The following is a 23515-nucleotide window of genomic DNA, read 5'->3' on the forward strand; positions in this document are numbered from 1 at the left end:
CACTTTGAGACCTTATGTGAAAAGTCCCGTGTTGTATCACAATAACCTCCAACAGAGTTTGTTGTGTGTGTGCATTGTGCTGCGGCGATTATAATATAACACTGAGATATTCTCTCTCTATGACAGAAAGCTTCCCCTGATTTTTGTATGTGTGCTCTGTGTGTGTAAGTGTTGGGGGTGTGTGGGGGAAAGGGGTGTTAAACCAAGCTATAGGGATGGGTCGGTGGGTGGGTGGATGTTGGGTAGTTCTCCCATTGGAATTTGGACTTGTTCTCTCTGATCAGAAAACCCTTTTGCTCTGTAAGTACAGCCAAAGGGTAAACACCAAATGATTAATGTTACAACAGCACTAATCCATACAGACCACATCTGCTGCTGACTTAGCTGCTGATCTCTAGGAGTCACCGACTGCATATTCCCCTCCCCCAACATCGATATCCAAGCCCTCCACCCCTCTCTGATCCCAATCCACAGCTTGGGTACAAACCCCCTCATTGACCAGTGCCTTGGGTCATCCTCCTAACATGAAGGATGCTATATAATTGAACTTGTTGTATTTGTATAGGGAGCAGGGAATCCTCCAACTCAGCTCTTGTTAATCCTACAAGCCAAAGCCCTACTGGGTAGGGTGAACTCACGGGAAAGCTTACCAGACACTGATATCAATGGCAAGTTGTGCAGTTTTAGCTGGTTAGACTTCAGGAGTTATCTCAATTCACATTCTGGGGTCTCCAAGCCTTGGCTCTTGCCAACCTATGCCTATTATTTTCCGGAATTAGGTAAGCAGAGTGCATCCCTCCAGAGAGAGTGCGGCTTCTATTCCAGCAATCTATCTCTGGGATTTCTGTGTGTCGGTGGGATGAATTGAATTCTCAGTATGATTTGGATACTCTTAAGCATGGATTTCCACGTGTGTCAGACACCCGGCCGACGCCCAAATAATTGTAATTTAGAAGCTATTTTTCTGCATTGCTTATAAAGCTTTAAAATGGAGACTGAATTGAAGAACCTTCCAAAGCTTCCGCACAATTTTTAGATCTTAAGACTACAATCCTAAGGCTAAGACTGTAAGCCTCTGATTTCCACCCTGGGATTCTGCCCACTGCTGGAAGGTATTCACATATACGTGTCATATGAAGACAAGCTCGAACCAGCAGTGATGCCAGGCTCCTAATTTGGTTACTGACACTTACTGCCAAGGCTCACAGGTGTATAATGATCACTTACACTTGTTACTGGTTAGACCAGACTCCCAGCGATAATCAGCGTCTTAAAAGGAGTAGAAAATGCATTTAAAAAACACACAAGATTTTTAAAAAGCGCTAAAACAACAACATCAACAACAAAATTACATTTGCAAAGCACCTTTCACGTCAGGAGGACATCCCAAGGTGCTGGACAATCAGAGTTTCGGACCTGAGCTGGGGATTGGGATTGGGGACGGTGGAGGGCAGGGGAGGGGAAGCAGGGTGCTCGAAAGCACGGTTGAAGAGGAGGATCCTGACATGGATCTTGAAGGAGGCAAGGGAGGGGGTGAGATGGAGGGACTGTGGGATAGAGTTCCAGAGGGTGGGGCCAGAGTGGCAGTAGGCCAATAGTGGGGCGAGCGAGGCGGGGGACATGAAGCAGGCCAGAGGCCTTGAGAAGAGGGACCGAGCAGGATGGTAGGGGGTTAGAAGGTCGCAGAGGTAAGGGGGAGCAAGTCCGTGAAGGGCTTTGAAGGTGAGGACCAAGATCTTGAACTGTAGCCTCTGTGTGATTGGGAAGCCAGTCAGGCGAGGACGGAGTTGATAGGGTCACAGAGCATAGTGCGGGAGAATACACGAGCTGCAGAGTTCTACATGATCTGCCACCTGTGGAGGGAGGAATTAGGGAATCTGACAGTGAGTTTGCAGAGTCGAGCATCGATGTAATGAAGGCGTGTATGAGGGTTTGGAGGTCTGCGGTGTGAGACAGTGTCGGAGCCGGGCGATGTTGCGGAAGTGGGGGAAGGCAGAGCGGATCATGGCGCAGATGTGGGGTAGAAAGAATAGTTGAGGGTCAAACAAAACCCCAAAGTTCCGGATTGGCTTAGCAAGGTGGAGGGTGCAACCATGGTGGATGGTGATGCTTTCAGCGCCTGAGGTGAGGAGGCGCTGACGGGAGCTGATCAGGAGGGCCTTGGACTTGTTGACGTTCAACTGTAGAAAGTTAGCTCTCATCCAGGACTCGATGTCTGAGTCAAGGGTGGAGGCAGAGAGGTAAAGTTGGGTGTCATCCGCATACATGTGCAAGTTGACCCCATGTCTGCGGATGATGTTACCAAGAGGGAGCACATGGATATTGAAGAGGAGGGGACCAAGGACAGAGCCATGAGGAACACTGCATGAGACCGTCCGTGGGCTAGAGGAGAAAACATTTGTGGAGATGAAGTGGAGGCGGTGTGAGAGGTACGATTTGAACCACTCAAGGACAGAGCCATGAAGGTTGTCTCACACACCACAGGCCACTGAAAAACCTCATACATGCTTTTGTTATATCGAGGCTCGACTACGCAAACTCATTGCTTGTCGGCCTCCCCAGCTCCTCCCTCCTTCTGGCTGCAGATCATCCAGAACTCTGAAGCCCATGTCCTCTTCCGCACTAGGTTCCACAACTCTATCACCCCCATCCTTGCCCAACTCCACTGGCTTCCCACCACACAGAGGATACAGTTCAAGATCCTAGTCCTCACCTTCAAAGCCCTTCACGTTCTTGCTCCCCACTATCTCTGCAACCTACTAACCCCCTATCATCCTGCTCGCTCCCTCTGTTCAGTGGGTTCCAGCCTGCTTCACGTCCCCTGCCTCGCTCGCCCCACTATTGGTGGGCGGGCCTTCCTTCTGGAAATCCACCCACGGTCACTCTGCCTCGCCCCCTCCCTTGCCACCTAAAGACCCATCTCAGGACCCTCCTTTTCGACCATGCTTTTGATCTCCCTGTTTCCCCCCCTGCCCTACACCCTCCTCCACCCCGACCCCCAGCTCGGCTACGTAAATCTGTCTGTCCAGCACCTTGGGACATCCTCCCAACGTGAAAGGCGCTTTACAAATGTAATTTTGTTGTTGTTTTTGTTGAGGTGAGAAGAGAGGCGATGGATGAGGATAGAGTGGTCGACTGTTGAAGTCAGCAGAGAGGTCAAGGAGGATGAGGAGGCAGAGGGAGCCCTAGTCGCAGATGGACAAAATGTCATTTGTCACTTTGACCAGGGCAGTTTCTGTGCTGTGGGCGGCACGGAAACCCGATTGGAGTGGTTCGAGAAGGGAGTGACGGGAGATGAAGGAGCGAAGTTGAGAAGCAACGACTCGTTCCAGGACCTTGGAGAGGAAGGGGAGGTTGGAGATGAGGCAAAATACTGCAGATGCTGGAAATCTGAAATAAAAGCAGAGTCGCTGGGAACACGCAGCAGGTCAGGCAACATCTATGGGAATGAGTTAACATTTCAGGTGGATAATCTTTCATCAGCCTCCAGGTATTAAAAAAATGCTTGTGGCGTCTTTCTCAAAGGGCAGGATTGGCTGTTAGTCAATCATGGCCACTAGATGGTGCAACTTCTTTGTATTTGATACGGCCCGTATCGTGTCTTAAAGCAATGTATTGTAAGAGACATCTACTAGACCACTGTAGGGTAATAGCGGGCATCAATTCTATATAGTTAGCAAATGGGAAGATTAGGAGACACGTTTCACAAACTAAGATAGGAGAAGCAGGAGTGGTGGTTGAGGCAGAACCCATAACCATGTTAGCTTTCAAAAGCGAACTGGATAGGTACCTGAAAAGGAACATGGGAATAATAATAATAATAATAATCCTTGCATTTGATATAGCGCTTTTCACGTCTTCTAGGTGTCTCGAATCGCTTCATAGAATAGACTGTAAAATGAATTGACTGTATATTTTGTGGGCGAAACGCGGCAGCCAATAGCGCGCAGCAGTGTTTCACAAACAGTCGTGGTTTGAAGTGACCAAATTATTATTGTTTTTTTTACTTGAAGGATTATTATCAGGCGTGTGGAGTAAGGCAACTTGCCCAAGGTTTCGCCCTGCCACTTCACCTCCATAACATCGCCCGACTCCGCCACTACCTCACCCCTCAGGCCGCTGAAACTCTTGTTCATGCATTCATCACCTCCAGGCTCGACTATGCAAACGTCCTGCTTGTCAGCCTTCCCAACTCCTCCCTCCACAGGCTGCAGATAATCCAGAACTCTGCAGCCCGTGTCCTCTCCCGCACCAAACTCCGTGACCCCATCTCCCCCATTCTCGCCCGATTCCACTGACTCCCTATCCTTCAGAGGATCCAATTCAAGATCCTGGTCCTCACTTACAAAGCCCTCCATGGCCTCGCCCCACCCTACCTCTGTGACCTCCTAACCCCCTACCAACCCGCCCGCTCCCTTCACTTAGCCGGCTCCGGCTGCTCCACGTCCCCGGACCCACCCGCCCCACCATTGGCGGGAGAGCCTTCAGCCACTCTGCCCCAACCTCTGGAATTCCATCCCCAATCACTCCGCCTCGCCCCCTCCTTAGCCTCCTTCAAGTTCCGCCTCAAAACCCTCCTTTTCAACCAAGCCATCGGCCACCCCCCTTCCCCTCCCCTTCCTTCTCCCTCCCTGACCCCAGCTCGTGTCTGAAATGCTGTACACTGTCCATCGCCTTAAGACATTCTCTCAACGTGAAAGGAGCTATACAAATGTAACCTTGTTGTTGTTACCAGGAATCAAACCCAGGTCTAATCACTGAGCTACTGGACTCCTGAAAAAAGGTAAATGGGACTGAAAAGATCCCTCTTTAAAAGAGCCAGGCATGATGGGCTGAATGGTCTTCTTCTGTGCTGCACATTTCTATGGTTCCATGTAATTAATGTGCAAATTATATTTGCGATGTTTATATATATTTGAAACATATGATCAATCTCATATGAGGGGAGATGGTTGAGACTAGCTTCGAAGACGATCCTTGCTCAAGGAGGAGAAACAAAAGACTGTTTATAAATAACAAACTGTTTCATTCCTTATCAGTCAGTTTCTCATGAAAAAATGGTCAGAAGCTGGAGAGAGAGAGAGAGAGAGCTGTGTTGCATTTGTATTTACAAAGGAACCATCTTGCCAGTAGGTGAAAGTTCACCTATTCAACGGTATAAACGGAGATCGATTCGGAAGAGAAAGAGAGAGAAGGAAGAAATTGGAACTTGGGAGTCACGAACCATATTCCAGTTTCTAAAGAAAGATGAAGACTACATCTTAAACAACTTTAAACGAACAATAGTGCCTGGATACATTTGGGTGATATTGAACTGGGAACCGTATACTTGTATACCTTTTAATTTTGATTAAAATGGACATTAAATTGGACACTGCTCCTCTCTCTCTCCCGCAGCATTTGCTTTGATCAACTTAAATTGTTGTGAACTACAGTATACATGGATACATAAGCAGAATTGGATGTATTCTTTTAATTACTTATAACCATTAATAATGAATTAATAAACCTTGATTAATTGTATAACATTTGTGTCAATCCTTACTTCAATGCAGGGTCATGAAAATAAATGAACCCTTACACAAGGGAGGGAGCGAGGCGAAGGGAAGTTGGATGGAGTTCCAATACAGTTAGCAAACGAGCAAATGGGAAGAATAGGAGACATGTTTCACAAACTAAGATAGGAGATGGAAGGCCCAAGATCTCCCTTTAAAAGAGCCAGCACAGATATGATGGGCTGAATGGCCTTCTTCCGTGCTGTCCATTTCTATGGTTCTATGGAAGTAGCCAAGTCTGACTTAATCCCCTTCACATACCTTCAGTAGTATACTTTGCTATAATACTCTCAGCACAGAACCCAAATCACCTAAGTTTTGCTCCAGCGCAGACTCAATTTGAAGACACTCTTTCAAAATCAAGTACTGTTCATGTATCTTTTTAATATACTTAATTTAATTCAATTTTTCAGGACATCAGATACATTTTAAGACACGTTGCTTTACATTATAATAATCCATTGATTCACGTGTAAGGCTGTTGGTGGCACTTTTCAGATCAGTAACCAGACATTCAGCTTTGATACTTCTCAACACGAGGTTTGTTTATGGAACGGACGTCACAAAGCTTCAATCAAAACCCAATGGGACATAACACACCTTTGCGGAAAACTGCTGACGTGAGTCAGAAGGCAAGCACCACACACCTAGCGTTAAAATACATTGTGAGAAAGGGTTATGTAAAATGTTATGGGAATTTCTGTCTTTTAAGAAAAATAACTAGTGTATTCCATTCGTACATTTTAATGTGACATTGCCAAATAACATTCATTTTTATTTGAAAGTAAAATCACTTTTGCTTTTAGAGAATAAAAATCACAAGAATTTTTCTTTACTCGGAGGACAATCAATGACTGGAACAGGTTGGCAGGAAAGGTGGTTGAGGCCAGGACACTGGGACTCATTTAAAAGCAGCTTCATGCTATGATTGGGTGGTGGGGAAGTAGGGTGGGGTTATTTTGGAAGGATGAGATCGGATGCGCCAAAGGGCCTTCTTCAATGTTAACTGATTTTATGAAAACTGTAGTTTATTTAGCGTTTATTTAGTGTTATTTAGTGGAATGGTATGGAAAGAGATGACTGTCTGAAGCATTCAAAACAAATCACTATTTTCCTACTTTACTGGGATCCAAATAAGACTTAAAAAAAAGTGATTGGATGCTAAAATACAAGCATCCAATATGCACTTAAAATCAAATCTCCTCTCCACTCCTCCAGCCTCCGTTGCTCAGGATCAGCCAGGACTATTCGCCTCTTTGGGTGAGCAGACGAGAAGGAAGATCGTGCAACTTTACTTGACCATGACTGGGCGCTGGGCAGAAGGAGCAAGATTGGATGGAGATGTCAATTTTGTTTTTGGTCAGCCGGGTGTCTGTCACCAGCAGAAACCCTTTACCATTGCTTAAGAGTATCCAAACCAGACAGAATCCCATCTATGTATGCCACATTGATTTTTACATCAAAGTAGCAGACCACGTTGCCTTGTTAGAATATGCACAAGCATTGCAAACAGCAACAGAAATGAAATTTAAACATTGATTATAATAATAAAATTTGGGAAAGATGTAGTATATTTACTCATTTATGGCTGAATCTTTGAAACAATCTGGTTTCTGACTTCCTTTAGACTAAAGCGAGGTTACTACTGGTCTCAAAGGGCTTTGGTAATCCTGAATCACAGTTCATCTGAAAGGCTGGTTAGCATTGAATTTGTTGGGTTATTAGAAGCTGACAGTACGGTCAAGGATATCAGCGTAACCTTCAGATATGGCCATGCACCGGTGGATTTGAAACAAGGCAATTCTGCTACAAGTCTGTCAGAAAGGAATCTCTATCACCACATCTGGGGATACTAAGACAGATGTATTGGGACAGGGGAAAGAGAAAGAGATCCTTTGTTCCTCCGCTCCCATTTCCCCCCACCCCACATATCAAACATATGAAATGTGCTGCTCCAAAATGAAGTTCTTCAGAGCATTCTACTGTAACTAAATGTGGTCTATTGTTTCCAACAACTTGCCTTTATATATATATATATAGCTCATTTCACCACAGGATAGAGTCCTGGAGCATTTATTATATTTGATACATGTCTACATTGCCATTCTAATCTTACATGAACATACATCATTTACCAATCATTTAGTGCAATAATTTCATGATTACTGGGTTCCGGTTTATTCTATTTTAAACGTATTAAATTATTCTCTTTCACAAGAATCCACTTCAAGGAGAAAGAGTACATTGATTTTACAATACTTACATTTGATATAGCGCTTTTCAGGTTGGTGGGACATCTTAAAGCACTTCACAGGATTTAATGTAAAGAGACTGTATTTCGTTTGCAGATTTGGGCATAGCAATGAAGTGAGTGACCAATTTTTATCATGGGGGTGGGGTGGGGGGGGGGAGATTTGTTGGCCATTCTTCCCTCCTCTATTCAAAAGGAGCCTTTGCAAACTTTTGCTGACAAGCCACAAGACTTGTTGGGAATGAACAAGAGAACAAAGAGAGGTGAGAAGGTTTGTACAGACAGCAAAATGGTCAAACTAAAATGTTTGAAACTGGTTGAAATCGTTCTCGGCCAGTTTCACTTTTCTTCACTGTCACCTCATTTTTTTTTGTTGGTCCAATGGTCATGGCATAGACAAGCACAAACAAACCGTGTTACGGTCAGAATAACCCTGCGCTGTGACTGTCTGATCTTATCTTACAATCAAACAAAACTTTCTACTGTAATAACTCATTGAATTGGTTATGAAACAGCAGATAATTTACACTCCCCTCGCCCATATCTCTAACTATATCATTGAGCAACAAAATAGTGCAATTATTGCTCGGTACAATTATCACTGAGTTCTCAATATCGCGGGGAGTGGTTTGGGAGGAAACTGAGTTAATTTTTAAGTATTGATTATTATTAATAATATTTACACTGGATATAGGGTCTTGAGTGTTGAGAGGATGTCTCAACATGCTTCCTGGGATTCACTGTCAAGTGTAGTGATGTGTGGGATGTGAGGAAGGTACTAGAGGGAAGCCGTCTCCCTTAGACCCATGCAACCTCAGGGTCGAGAGGACATTTAAAAACGCTTCACGAGATTCACTGTCACGTGTAGTAACTGTGTGTTCTTGGAGGCATATGTAAAGCCAATGACATCTTGAACACATAAACTGGCCTTCCTGGTTCAGTTATTAACTGAGAATTAAACAAGCCACAATTAGAGAGGTCAGTGCAGGAATAAATTGGCGGAGGATTGATTCTATGAGAAACAGGTTTTTGCTTGTTTTATTTCTCTCCTCACTGGGGTGAGTGCGGGTCTACAGCAAACGGTTTCCTTCTGGTATCTCTCTCACTGACCATCCTTGATCATTCACTTCACAGCTGTTTGTGGAGTATCACTATGCTGCAGTGAGACACAGTCGCTACACTTTGCCGTAAAATCCTGTGAAGTTCTTTGAGACATTGTGGACCTGATTGTGGCACTATATTAAATGCAAAGATTATTCATTGTATTTTTATTCTGCACACATCTGCCCAGGCAGTGAGCACCAGTTGGTCATTCCAAGGCAGATCCTGACCTCCCTTCATGACCACACATGCACAGTAACAATGATCAGAGAGCTTGCTTGCTTTCTCCCACCTTCCCATGGGACATTGCTGTGTCAGATGGGTCAGGCTACAAATACAGTCACTACAATTTACAGCAAATCTTGCCATGAAAGGCACCATGTCTATTACAAAGATTATTATTGTATTCACCCTAGCCCTCGAGTCAATTGTGGCAGTCTTACCCGGCTTAGCTCTCCTAATTCAATTGAACTCAGTTAAGCTCACAGCTTGCTGGTCTATATGGCTCAGTGCTGCAATTGGCAGTGCTTTTCCCCACGGGGAAGGAGAAAGAATGCTAAAGTATCTTTATTTTAGGGCATGTGGAATATTTTAAACTCTGGAACAACCAAATCCAGCAATCCGTTTAAGGAAAATAAAGCATTTATTTGCACGGTTTGGATTTGCTTGTCCGAATATTTCATTATTGAAGTTCCAATTGGTTATAATACGGGCAATTAACAGAAACAAATCAAAGCGTTTCGCAGGATTTACTGTGAAGTGTAGTGACTGTATTTGCAGACAAACACGACAACAATATCCCAGACTGCCATGAAATGAACAACCACTTTTATCTGAGGGACTGTTGGCGATGACGCCAGGAAAATTCCCTTCTTTTTTTTTTTGAGTCATGTCACGGGATTAACAACGTCCACCTGAACAGGCAGACGGGACCTCGGTTTAACAGCTCATCTGAAGGACGGCATCTCTGACAATACAGCGAAAACTTAGCACTGCATCATCCACCTAGGTTCGATGCATTTGGGAAGATCCTCAGTGATCAGGTTAGATGGAAACAGGGTATGACGACAAAATAAAGGCACGAAAATGCATAGGTTCCTGAACAGCTTAAAAATAAAACAACTCTGGTTTGAAGCCCGTGGCTTTGCAGTTTGAATGCTTTGGGACTAAGCCACAATTGACATTCTGTAGGTCAAAGACTTATCAAGCATTTCCTATCTTGTCCTTCACCACACGAGCTCACGCTCAGTTCAAAAGTGGTTTCAGGAGCTGCATTTTTGTTCTGACTTTTAACGAAACAAAAAACAGAAAGAGCTTCCCTCAACTGAGCACTGAGCAAAACCCAACAAACCAAAAAAAAGACTTCCAGCCCCCACCCCACCCCCCCTCTGCCCATTTCCCCCAACCTCAGGTAAATTGTCAAATACCAAACAATAAAAATTATCAAAATGACAAAGAGGATCTCCCCGCTCAGCTTCAAACGATCCCCGTGCCTGTGAGGTACGTGCCAGCCTCCAACATCAGTGCCTTTGTGTAGACCACCAGGGTGTAGTAGAGGGTGAGGAAATCTTGCGTGCTGAAGATTGTGTCGGACAGTGCAAACCCCAACATGGACGGAATAAACCCACGTCCGTACTCCACCATCCAGGTTCCTGAGCTCCAGCGAACGGACGTGGCCTCGCCCATGGAATGGACGATAGTGTCGCCTGCGGAAATTACAGAAACAAATAGCTCAGTGGAGTCCTGTAGCTCAGTAGCTAGAACATTCGCCTCGCAAGCGAGAGGAGCTGGGTTGGATTCCCGGGCAGGGCGAAACATTGGGCAAGTTTCCTGACTCCACCCACCTCTGTTTAATAGTAATAAAACCTAATAATGAAGGGCCCCGTTCTAGGCACTCAGGAGCAAGGATTGTTATTTGCTATAATAATAATAATCCTTGCATTTGATATAGCGTTTTATCACGTCTTCGAGACATCTCAAAGTGCTTCACAGAATATACTGTAAAGTGAATTGACTGTATTGTGCGAGAAATGTGGCAGCCAATTGTGCACAGCAGTGTCCCCACAAACAGTCGTGGTTCTGTTTACCTAGTAGTAAGAAGGAACCCAGTTGTTATTCGACTGGCAGATCGCTTTTTCGAGGGTTTAATACCACACCGCCCCAGAAAAAAAAAAAAAAAAAAATTTGGTCACTTAATCCACGACTGCTTGTGGGACACTGCTCTGGGCAATTGGCTGTCAAGTTTCGCCCAGATAACATACAGTCACCACACTTGGAGTCCTGTAGCTCAGTGGTTAGAGCACTCGCTTTGCAAGCAAAGCGACCGGAGTTCAATTCCAGGCAGAGGGCGAAACTTTGGGCAAGTTTCCTTACTCCACACGGAGCCTAATAATAATCCCTCCAAAACAAAACAATAATAAATTGGTCATTTTCAATCCATGACTGTTTGTGGGACACTGCTGTGCACAATTGGCTGCCGCGTTTGCCCACAAATATACAGTGAATTCACTTTACAGTATATTCTGTGAAGCGCTTTGGGACGTCTAGAAGACGTGAAAAGCGGTATATCAAATGCAAGGATTATTATTATTATTATTCAGTATATTCTGTGAAGTGCTTTGAGACTCCTCGAAGATGCAATAAGGTGCTATATCAAATGCAACGATTATTATTATTATAATAATAAAAAAAAGGAAATAAGAATCCTCGTGCCTGATTGCTTAGAATGGGGGGGCCCTCCAGCGGGTCGATTGCAGTTAGGTGACACTCTCTTGCGCATGATCAAAAATTCAAAAGGAAGGAGTGATAGAACCGTGTTGTGATTCAAGTCCAATTGATAATGAAGGCAGACACACAAAGTATTTCATGCATCTCGAAATAAAAATATAAACTTTAATATTTAAACTGCAGTCCATGTTGCTCCTTCCTCTTGTTTTTATTGAGCGTGCACAAACTAATCAACCGGCCTAGAAAGTCAAACGTCTTCGCAGATAATTGCTGTTAAGGGTAGTGACTGTTTATTTGCAGGTGAATGTAGCAGCCAAGCCAATTTTTGCACAACTATTCACATATCAAACCCTCTGTCAGGTTCCGGTTGGATATAGATTTGGCCGGGTGGGGGAAGATAACCGAAGGCACGGTTGAAAAGGAATGTCTTGAGATGGGCCTTGAAGGGAAGAAGCAAGGCTGAGGGGCTCCAGGATGGAGTGCCAGAGGGTGAGGGCAGAAAGGTTGAAGGCCTGACTGACAATAATAGAGCAGGCAGGGCAGGGGACTTAGAGCAGGCCAGTGCCTGTAGAGTGGAAGGAGAGCCAGGTTGGTGAAGTTTTAACAGGTCGCAATGATGGGGTGGAGAAAGACTGTGGAGGGCTTTAAAGGCGAGAGCGAGGATCTTGAACTCGATCCTCTGAGGCACGGGGAGCCAGTGAAGCCAGACGAGAATGGGGTAATCAGCTCAATGAGGTTAGTGCGGGAAAGGAAACTTCGGAAACATAGGCACACACTGACCTGGATAAAATATTTCACTTTTAGTCGTCCCTTCTTTCCACTGCTGAAAGGTTCCCGATATAACAGTGTCAGACACTTCAGCCCAATACCGACCTATGATTTCCAACAAACACAATTCACAGAGTTAGACCGACATGTGAGATCATGCTTACTTTTTACTGACCCACAAATTATCTTCAAAAGTATTACTAAACAATAAGCCTTTCACGTCGGGAGGACTCTTCAAAGTGCTTCACAGAATTTTACTGTTCCATGTGTATTCTGTGGACAAATGCAGTCCCAATTTGTGCACAGCAATGTCCTGCAACAAGCCATGGAGTGAATAATCAATTTTATTTGGGGGATTGGACACTGGAAGAAACTCCCTTCTCTTATCAAATAGCACCACTGGATCCTTAATGTGGAGTCCTGTAGCTCAGTGGTTAGAGCACTCGCTTTGCAAGCGAGACACCTGGGTTCAATTCCAGGCAGAGGGCGAAACCTTGGGCAAGTTTCCTTACTCCACACAGAGCCTAATAATAATCCCTCCAAAAACAATAATAAATTGGTCATTTTCAATCTACGACTGTTTGTGGGACATTGTTGTGCGCAATTGGCTGCCACGTTCGCCCACAAATATACAGTCAATTCACTTTACAGTGTGTTCTGTGAAGCGCTTTGGGACATCCTCCGGACGTGAAAAGCGCTATATCAAATGCAAGGATTATTATTATTATTAATGTCCAGCTGAACAGGCAGAAAGGCACGAGACGTCTCACCTGAAGGACGGCAAGTCTAGCGATACAGCAAACACTGTATTGGAGCATTAGCCTAAAAACCAGATCTGAAAAGAACATGCTTTAATTATATTAAGTCCTGACATGGGACTTGAACTCGCGTCCCTTGAACATGCGTCACTTGAACTAGGCAATTCTATCTCAGAGGCGAGAATGCTACCAACGTAGCCAGACTGACACAGAAGATCTTTCTTTTAAAAAATTAAGAACACTATCCAGTTATCAAGGATCCTTTATACGTGGGAAACGAGTTGCAGAGTTTTGTCCAGGTCTGGTACCTCCATCAGCTCAAACAGGACTGAAATAACCGAACAAATGACAGTGGGAAGCAATGCATCAGGAAACGATGGAGCTGATTCAACAGTGTCAGTTTATAGACAAGACAGTTCACTTCATTTGGCAGTAAGTTATTTCCTGGCCAATCCTCTAAATACTTTAGTGGAACCTTAGTTTGACAAAACACCTGTCACACTTGCCTACATATCACTACACTTGGCAGCAATTACCTATGAATTGCTTTGACATATTTCAATGTTTTATAGGGTTACAAGCCATTTGGCCCAACTAGTCCATTCCGGTGTTTATACTCCATCCCTTCCAATCTCCCCTTTATGTATGCCTTATGTTTTCTCTTCAGTGACTGTTTGCACTGCACGGCAAGGGATATGGGGATAGGGCAGGTAAGTGGAAATAGGTTAGAAGATCAGCCATGATCGTATTAAATGGTGGGGCAGGCTCGAGGGGCCGAATGGCCTACTCCTGCTCCTATGTCTTATGGTCTTAAATTCCCTATGGGATCTACCACTGACCACTTTATATTTGTATAATATATACAAATGGAAATATATACAAATATATATACAAATATACAAATATATACAAATGCTCTATAAATGGAATCTTGTTGTCTTGTTGTTGTTGTTGTATCCTCTAATTTTGGACTCACTAACAAATGGAAACAGCTCATTAATGTCCACTTCATCAAATCCTTTTAGAATCTTAAATACCTCAATTATCTCCCCTCACAATCAACTCAACCTACATTTATAGAGAATCCTTCACATCAAGACATCTCAAAACTCAAAAGTCATAGCTATTTATGTGAAGCGTTTTCAATGATAACCAAAATTATGATCGACAAGATAGTTCTTAAGATTGCAATATTAAACGTAAGGATTATTATAATGAGCACTCCTCGACTGATGCACAATTGCAGAATGATAAACACAGGGCAGGGAAGAACAACAGCTTTTTTTNAATGCTAATAAGAGTTTTAATTTAATTAAGAATTCTGTCTGCTGGAGGCTGAGACAGTGCCACCTTCTGATAGAGCTTCTTTGTCTCTGGAGAATAAGAGGAAACAGCAGATCCTGGCACCAGCAGAGTCTTTGGCAGGAAGTTAATTTGCATTGGAGATAAAGAGAGAGGAAACAAACAGCGTAGAAAGGGAATGATAGCCTGCAGAGAGGGAACCTGAAGTGAAGAGACCGATTCAAAGTATGTTAGCACGTTAACAACTTAACATTCTGTACATTGTACCTTTCACATAGGACGAATGTCTCAAAGCACAGGTGCTAAACAAAGACGTGGTCAAGTTTGTCGGAGGGGGGGTGTTGAAAGCAGGAAAAGATGAAGACATTTTGGAAGAATTACAACAACATTACTGGCATTTACTATATATAGTGCCTTTCATATGGGTTAGCGTCTCTGAAAGTGTGAATTATTAATACTTTGTATACATAGATGTACACATGAGGGAGAAGGGAATAGAAGGCAGGGAGTAAGGAACTGATGGAGACTCATTGAGTATAAACACTGGCATAGACTTGTTGGGCCGAATGGCCCATTTCTGTGCTGTCCAGCACCCTGGGACGTTTTCCAGACGTGAAAGGCACTATACAAATGTAATTTTGTATTGTATATTCTATGGGGGATTCACAACAACAAGTTGGATTTACATATAGTGCCTTTCAGGGAGTTCCAGGATTTGGGGCACAGCAGCTGATAGCTGAGCCATCGATGGTAGGAGATCGCATCAACCACGGCAACAAAATTACACTTGTGAAGTGCCTTTCACGTCGGGAGGACGTCCCAAGGTCCTGGACAGACAGAATTACGGACCCGAGCTGTCGATAGTGGGGCGAGCGAGGCGGGGGACGCGAAGCGGGCTGGAGAACATATTAACGAGAGATCCAAGAAAAGTGTTGCCGCTCGGCATCTCATCGTGTGAAAAGCGCTGTATCAAATGCAAGGATTATTATCGTTGTGGTCATTATTATCCTCTCGCCCTCTGTGGACGCACTGGGGATGAAGACACGAGAGCTGATTACTCTTATTTACAGGGGGGGAAAAAAAAACTTAACGGCAGTGGAAACACTTTGTCGCTGCTTTACCGCTGGGGTGGAAGGACTGAAGCAGATCGGTGACCTGCGGCTCCATGGCTCTCCTCGCTCTGACTCCAGGCTCGGGGCTGATTCATTCACTCCAGGCTATTGGCTGCTCAGTCCCGTGAAACATCATCTGATGCAAAACAAAACAACTCCACTGGTTGCATTTCATTTTCATTCTTGACAGCATTTACGTACATAGAGAGAGAGAGAGACACACACACACACAAATAAATAGAGCAAAGCAAGGTCATTGCATGGCTTTTATTCGCTTCTCTCTAAATGTTCGCCTGGAGATTCTGTTCAGAGAGATTTCTTAATGTATCTTCAGACCGACTGTATTAACTGTACCCTTGAAACCCTGTCGCCATCGATAAGTCCGTGTTTTAAGATTGGTTCCATTATTATAGGCATGTTTTCTTTCTTACTTATTGTGTCGGGGCATATAATCCACCCCCCCACCCCATCCCTCCCTCCCCACCCCCACCCAAAGCCTAAAGTCTGTTATAATAATTCTTACACGTGTTATCGCGTCTTCCGCACGGGGAGGACGTCTCAGAGCGCTTGGCGGGATATGCTGAAAGGCGAATCGAGGCCGTGTCCCCACAAACAGCGACCAAATTATTATTATTATTATTATTATTTTTCGTGGGGGAAGGAACTATTATCCCCAGTAAAGCGCTGCACGGATCGACTAACAACCGGGTTCCCGCTCTCGCCGCCGGGTAAACAGAGGCGGGTGGAGTAAGGGGACGTGTCTGAGGTCCCGCCCGCCCGCCCGCCCGCGGGACGTCCTCTCGCTCGCGAGCCGAGCGCTCCAACCACTAAGGCGCCCAATTGCGAAGCTCCACGATATCACCGGATCACCCCGGTCCCCATTGCAACCCCCGTGTCATCCCCAACCCCATATTTTCCCCATCCCCCCCCCACCCCATATGTCATGTCAAGTCATGTCATCTCATCCCCACGTGACCCCCCCCCCCTTGAGCACCATCGCCTCTGCTCTGCCCTCTCAACACCGCTCAGCAGCCAACGAGGTGGCCAACCACCGCAGGGCGAGCAGCCGGTCGGCCCGTTCAGCGGCCGCGCTCTCAACCGAACGCAGTGGGGGAGGCGGGACCAGGGCAACGTCCGCCGGGCGTCGATTGGTGCAGCGGCGGCGGCCGCGACTGCCGATTGGCGGACAGCGGCGGTCAGTCAGTCTCAGTCGGTCAGTCGATTCGCTCGGTCAAGTGGGAGGGGCGGGGCCGTCAGGTTAGGTTGACGCGAGCGCGTGCGGACGGCGGCGGCTCGAGCTGAGGCCGAGAGCAGCGGAGAATCCCGGGGTGTGGGGCCGAGGCGAGGCCGCTGTTGCCCGGGGGTGGGCGTGGGGGCGATGGCGCTGCTGGTCCGGGCCCTCGCTGGGGCCTGTGCGGCGGCGCTCGCGGTGCTGCTGATCCGCTTCTGGCTGAGCAGCAAACACTACGTGATGAGCGGCACCGAGGTGGCCGGACTGGCGAAACAGTATGCAGGTAACTGGGGGCTGAGGGGTGGCCTTCCCCCACTGACCGACCCCCTCCCTCCCCCCCACTGACCGACCCCCTCCCTCCCCCCACTGACCGACCCCCTCCCTCCCCCCACTGACCGACCCCCTCCCCCCCCCACTGACCGACCCCCCCTCCCCCCCACTGACCGACCCCCCCCCCCCCACTGACCGACCCCCTCCCTCCCCCCCACTGACCGACCCCCTCCCACTGACCGACCCCCTCCCACTGACCGACCCCTCCCTCCCCCCCACTGACCGACCCCCTCCCCCCCCACTGACCGACCCCCTCCCACTGACCGACCCCCTCCCACTGACCGACCCCCTCCCTCCCCCCCACTGACCGACCTCCTCCCCCCCCCCACTGACCGACCCCTCCCTCCCCCACTGACCGCCCCCCCCCCACTGGGACCCTGCCCCCCCCCCTCCACTGGGACCCTGCCCCCCCCCCACTGGGACCTGCCCCCCCCCCACTGGACCCTGCCCCCCCCCCCACTGGGACCCTGCCCCACTGGGACCCGCCCCCCCCCCACTGGACCGCTGCCCCCCCCCACTGGGACTGCCCCCCCCACTGGGACCCTGCCCCCCCCCACTGGGACCCTGCCCCCCCCCCCACTGGGACCCTGCCCCCCCCTTGCCCACTGGGACCCTTCCCCCCCCACTGGGACCCTGCCCCCCCCCACTGGGACCCTGCCCCCCCACTGGGACCCTGCCCCCCCCTTCCCACTGGGACCCTCCCCCCCCCCACTGGACCCTGCCCCCCCCCCACTGGGACCCCTCCCCCCCCCCCCCACTGGACCCCTGCCCCCCCACTGGGACCCTGCCCCCCCCCACTGGGACCTGCCCCCCCACTGGGACCCTGCCCCCCCCGGGACCCTGCCCCCCCCCACTGGGACCCGCCCCCCCCCCACTGGGACCCTGCCCCCCCCCCACTGGACCTGCCCCCCCCCCCCCCACTGGGACCGCCCCCCCCCCCACTGGGACCCTGCCCCCCCCCACTGGGACCCTGCCCCCCCCCCCACTGGGACCCCTGCCCCCCCCCCCACTGGGACCCTGCCCCCCCCCCTGGGACCCCCTGCCCCCCCACTGGGACCCTGCCCCCCCCCCCACTGGGACCCTGCCCCCCCCCCCACTGGGACCCTGCCCCCCCCCCACTGGGACCCTGCCCCTCCCCCCCCCACTGGGACCTGCCCCCCCCCCCCCCACTGGACCCTCCCACTGTGCCCCCCCCCCCCCACTGGACCTGCCCCCCCACTGGGACCCCCCCCCCCCCCCCTGGACCCTGCCCCCCCACTGGGACCTGCCCCCCCCACTGGGACCCTGCCCCCCCCCCCACTGGGCCCTGCCCCCCCCCCCCCCCATGGGACCCCCCCCCCCACTGGGCCCCCCACTGTGGCCCCCCCCCACTGTGGCCCCCCCACTGTGGCCCCCCCCCCACTGTGGCCCCCCCCCCACTGGGCCCCCCCCCCGTGCCCCCCCCCCCCCCACTGGTGCCCCCCCCCCACTGTGCCCCCCCCCCACTGTGCCCCCCCCCTGTGCCCCCCCCCCCCACTGTGCCCCCACCTGTGCCCCCCCACTGTGCCCCCCCCCACTGTGCCCCCCCCACTGTGGCCCCCCCCCCCCACTGTGGCCCCCCCCCCCACTGTGGCCCCCCCCCACTGTGGCCCCCCCCCCCCACTGTGGCCCCCCCCACTGTGGCCCCCCCCACTGTGCCCCCCCCCCACTGTGGCCCCCCCCCCCCACTGTGGCCCCCCCACTGTGCCCCCCCCCCCCACTGTGCCCCCCCCCCACTGTGCCCCCCCCCCCACTGTGCCCCCCCACTGTGCCCCCCCCTGTGCCCCCCCCCCACTGTGCCCCCCCCCCATCCCCCCCCCTGTGCCCCCCCCCCTCTGTGGCCCCCCCCCCCCCACTGTGCCCCCCCCCACTGTGGCCCCCCCCCCCACTGTGGCCCCCCACAGTAACTGACCCCCTCCTCTCCCCCTTCTCTTCCCCCCCTCCCACACACACACACACTAACCCTAACTGGGAGCTCGGAGTATTAATAATAATAATCCTTGTATTTGATGTCGCGCTTTATCACGTCGTTGAGACGTCTCAAAGCGCTTCACAGGATTTACTGTAAAGTGAATTGACTATAATTTTGTGCGCAATTACAGTCATAAATGATGATAAATTGTTCACTTCAATCCACGACTGTTTGTGGGAAACCACTGCGCGCAATTGGCTGCTGCGTTTCGCCCACAACTATACAATCAATTCACTGCAGTATATTCTGTGAAGCGCGTTTAGGACGTCTCGATGACGTGATAAAGTGCTATATCAAATGCAGGGATGATTATTATTATAATAGAGTTGGCTCCCAGAAGGGTAAGACTGTAGCAGTCGCTAACAAATACACAGTCACTCCACTTTACACTGAATCCTGTGAAGCACTTTGGGACGTTCTCCTGACGTGAAAGGCGCTCTGCAAAATGCAAGAATTCATTAATTTTGTGTAATACCAGAATACTTGCATTTGATATAGTACCTTAATGCGCTGTGGAGAAATCTCTCGAGATTTCAGTCTGAACTGTTGTTTGTGACTGTTTGCTCACCCCTCGTCAGCCTTCCCAGCTATTGCTTCCACAAGCTGCAGATCATGCAGAACTCTGCAACGAGTGTCCTCTCCTGCACCAGGCTCTGTGACCCGATCACCCCCGTCCTCACCCGGCTCCACTGGCTCCCCCTCCCCCAGAGGATTGAGTTCAAAGTATTCATCCTCTCCTTCAAAGCCCTCCACGGCCTTGTTCCTCCCTACCTCTGTGACCTGCTATCTCCAGAGAGACCAGTCCGCTTCCTCCGCTCAGCGGACTCCGGGCTGCTCCATGTACCCCACCCAGCCCGCTCTCCCATCGGCGATCAGGCCTTCAGCCTCTCTGCCCCCACCCTCTAGAACTCCATCCCCCAGTCCCTTCGCTTTGATCTGTCCCTTACCTCCTTCGAGGCTCCTCTCAAGTCCTTCTTCAACTACATCTTTGGTCACCCTCCTACCCCTTCACTCCATCCTTCCTGGTCCCAATCTCCAGTTCGGGTTCAAATCCCTGAACTGTCCAGCGCTTTGCAATATCCTCCTGACAAGAAAGATGCTATAAAATGTAATTTGTTGTTGACTAGCGCCCTGGGATCTTTAAGACCCCTGTTTTCCCTTCTGTTTGCATGCCTCCACACTCTTTGTTGCCTTAAATTCAATGTATGTACTTGCTGTATTACCCAGTCAAAAGCCATCCTGAAAAATTCCAAGTGTTTTATGTCAACTTGTGGAGGGAAGCTTGTGTATAATAATAATAATAATAACTTGCATTTGATATTGCGCATTATCATGTATTCGAGACATCTCAAAGTGCTTCACAGGATGTACCGTGAAATGTAGTGACCGAGCCACAAGACCACGGTTCTCCTGATTGGCTCCTGTCAGCGCCTTCTCACCTCAGGCGCTGACAGCATCACCATCCATGGTTGCACCCTCCACCTCGCTAAGCCAGTCCAGAACCTTGGGTCTTGTTTGACCCTCAACTATCCTTTCTACCCCACATCTGCCCCATGACCCGCTCTGCCTTCCCCCACCTCCGCAATGTTGCCCGGCTCCGACAACTCACACTACAGGCCGCTGAAACACTCATACACGCCTTCATTACATCGAGGCTCGACTATGCAAACTCACTGCTTGTCGGCCTCCCCAACTCCTCTGTGCATAGGCTGCAGATCATCCAGAACTCTGCAGCCCATGTCCTCTCCCGCACCAGGCTCCGCGACCTTATCATCCCTATCCACGCCCAACTCCACTGGCTTCCCATCACACAGAGGATACAATTCAAGATCCTGGTCCTCACCTTCAAAGCCCTCCATGGTCTTGCTCCCCACTACTTCTCTGACCTCCTAACCTGCTATCACCCTGTTTGCTCCCTCCGCTCAGCGGGCTCTGGCCTGCTTCACTTCCCCCACCTTGCTCGCCCGACTATCGGCGGGTGGGCTTTCTGCCACTCTGCATCCACCCTCTGGAAGTCCATCCCCCAGTCCCTCCGTCTCGCCCCCTCCCTCGCCACCTTCAAGACCGTCCTCTTCGACCGTGCTTTCGATCTCCCTGCTTCCCCGGCCCCCTCCCCCAACCTTACCCTTAGCTCAGGTCCGTAACTGTCTGTCCAGCGCCTTGGGATGTATGTAATGTAATTTTGTTGTATGTTTTTGTGGGCGAAACGCAGCAGCCAATTGCACAGTAGTGTCCCACAAACAATTGTGGAGCGAGCGACCAAATTTACTTGGGGGATTATCGGCCAGGACACAGGGAGTGAGAGAGAGAGTATAATCTTGTCAGTAAGACTGAGGTGACATTGAGTAGAATGAGATATGTGACAATGGTTTGAGATGTGGCAGATGTTAAATGCCACACTCGCAGCCTCAAGGTGTGATCAGTCTTCTTTTCATAACTTTCCGTGATGACTGCATTGTGCAGCTCTGTGAAGCCATAATTGGTAACGTTCCTCATGCAACATTCATTGGGTGTTGAGTGTGCTGAATTGGCTGCAATGCTTCCATAGTTTGTGGTGCGTTTAATAGATTGTAACAGCCCCCAAGGTTTAGACTGGGCATAATAGGCTGCAGCATCCCCGGGGTTTAGAATTTGTTAGACATTCTGTAACACGCCCAGAGTTTAAAATTTGCTTTATACCCAGTATTATACCCTGTTTTTAGCGATATGCTATCAAGGTCTTTGATGCACCTGTTGCACAGACTGTAGTTAATAATAATCCTTGCGTTTGATATAGCCCCTTATAATAATTATAATAATCCTTGCATTTGATATAGTGCCTTATCACATCTTTGAGATGTCTCAAAGCGCTTCACAGAATATATTGTGAGGAGTGACAGTGTATTTTGTGGGTGAAACAGGGTAGCCAGTTGCACACAGCAGTGTCCCACAAACAGTCGTGGATTGAGTAACAATTTTTTTTAGAGGGATTATTACCCCAGAAAGCGATCAACCAATCAACTAACAGTGGAGCAAGGAAATCTGCTTAATATACTCAAGGTTTCCAGTGATTTCCAGGAGTGCAAGAGCAAAACTCAGGTCTTTAGTTAGTCAATAAAACCGGAGGGTCATGTTGAAACCATCAATAACAGTGTCATTTCTAATATGAGTGGTTTCTGAATTTACGTGTGTACTATATGTGTGTTATACACGTACAGTGTATGTCTGTTCCACTCCCCCTGAAAGCCGCTGTCATCACACACCACCTCAAAAAAACCCACCCTCGATCCCTCTAATCTCTCACACTACCATCCCAACCTTCCCTTCCTTGCCAAAGTCCTGGAACGCATCGTTGCAGGTCAACTTCGGTCACACGTCCACTCCCTCCTCGAGCCCCTGCAGTCTGGTTTTCGCCCTGCCCACAGCATAGAGACAGCGCTTGTTAAAGTCACAAACGAATAGTACATAATACATCTGGACTTTTTTTTGCCGAGTCATCAAATTAGAGGCCAGAGAACACAAATGACTTCATCTTTTAGCAACTTCATCCTGTGGAACCTTGAAGTTCTATGTTGAAGAGAATCTCACTGAATGTTGTAGCGTGGAAACAGGACATTCAGCCCAACTCATCTGTAAGGCTATTTATATTCTACATGAATTTCCAGACTTCAGCAGTTTCCCCAGGGCACACTGGACTCTCCCCAAGCCAGCTAACCTTGCTAACCTGCACCTAATATTTTCCGATATCAGGTGAGCAGGATGCATCTCTTGGGAGAAAGGCACCCATACATACTACAGTGTATAGGTACTCACAAAGAGCCGGGATTAGGATTAGAGTAGTTAGCTCCAGTGAATGAGCGAGCACCAGTTCAGGTTTGTTGGGCCGAACAGCCTGTTGGTTGGTGTATTGCATGGGATTCTGTATGCACAGGTGGAAACGGTAATGGTGGAGTCTTAAGTATGGCCATTATCACACCGTGTATTTCAGGTCTGGATCACGAGCAGGCGTTCACAAAGGTGGTGGTGGAGCTGAGAAAGAAGTACCCCGGCCACATTCTCCCTGACGAGGACCTGCAGTGGATCTTTGTCAACGCTGGGGGGTGGATGGGCTCCATGTGCCTCCTACACGCGTCCTTGACTGAATACGTGCTGCTCTTCGGGACCGCGGTGGATACCGGGGGGCATTCAGGTACAGTTTGATTCTTTACAGAGCCGCGCTCGCTACACATAATCAGGCACTACACTTTATAGTGCATCCATGAAGCACATTGAGATGCTTCCATGTCCCAATGAGGTGCAGTATTAAATACAAGGATGATCTTCACATCCTCATCCCATCCACTCCACCATCGATGGCTCAGCTATCAGCTGCTGTGCCCCAAATCCTGGAACTCCCTGAAAGGCACTATAT

At 48.9% G+C, this 23515-nt stretch overlaps 2 protein-coding genes across 2 annotated transcripts; one reads left to right on the plus strand and one right to left on the minus strand.

Annotated features, from left to right (window-relative positions):
* Window positions 1-9838: 9838 nt before the first annotated feature.
* On the minus strand, window positions 9839-15629 carry LOC103180968 (sigma non-opioid intracellular receptor 1). Its single transcript, XM_042331940.1, has 3 exons — window positions 15584-15629; window positions 12415-12507; window positions 9839-10613 (listed from the first exon to the last, which is right to left on the minus strand). Exons 1-3 carry the CDS (start codon window positions 15627-15629, stop codon window positions 10384-10386), a joined length of 369 nt encoding a protein of 122 aa, XP_042187874.1. The 3' UTR covers window positions 9839-10383.
* Window positions 15630-16858: 1229 nt separating this feature from the next.
* Window positions 16859-23293, plus strand: LOC121848069 (sigma non-opioid intracellular receptor 1-like; the record flags this gene model as incomplete). The annotated part of the gene is given in 2 exon segments (XM_042340383.1): window positions 16859-17088; window positions 23093-23293. Coding segments are annotated over 2 exon segments (337 nt in total), but the record flags the coding sequence as incomplete, so codon positions are not given.
* Window positions 23294-23515: the final 222 nt, after the last annotated feature.

The sequence above is a fragment of the Callorhinchus milii genome, unplaced genomic scaffold (genome assembly GCF_018977255.1).
Source record: "Callorhinchus milii isolate IMCB2004 unplaced genomic scaffold, IMCB_Cmil_1.0 Scaffold1, whole genome shotgun sequence".
NCBI lineage: Eukaryota > Metazoa > Chordata > Chondrichthyes > Chimaeriformes > Callorhinchidae > Callorhinchus > Callorhinchus milii.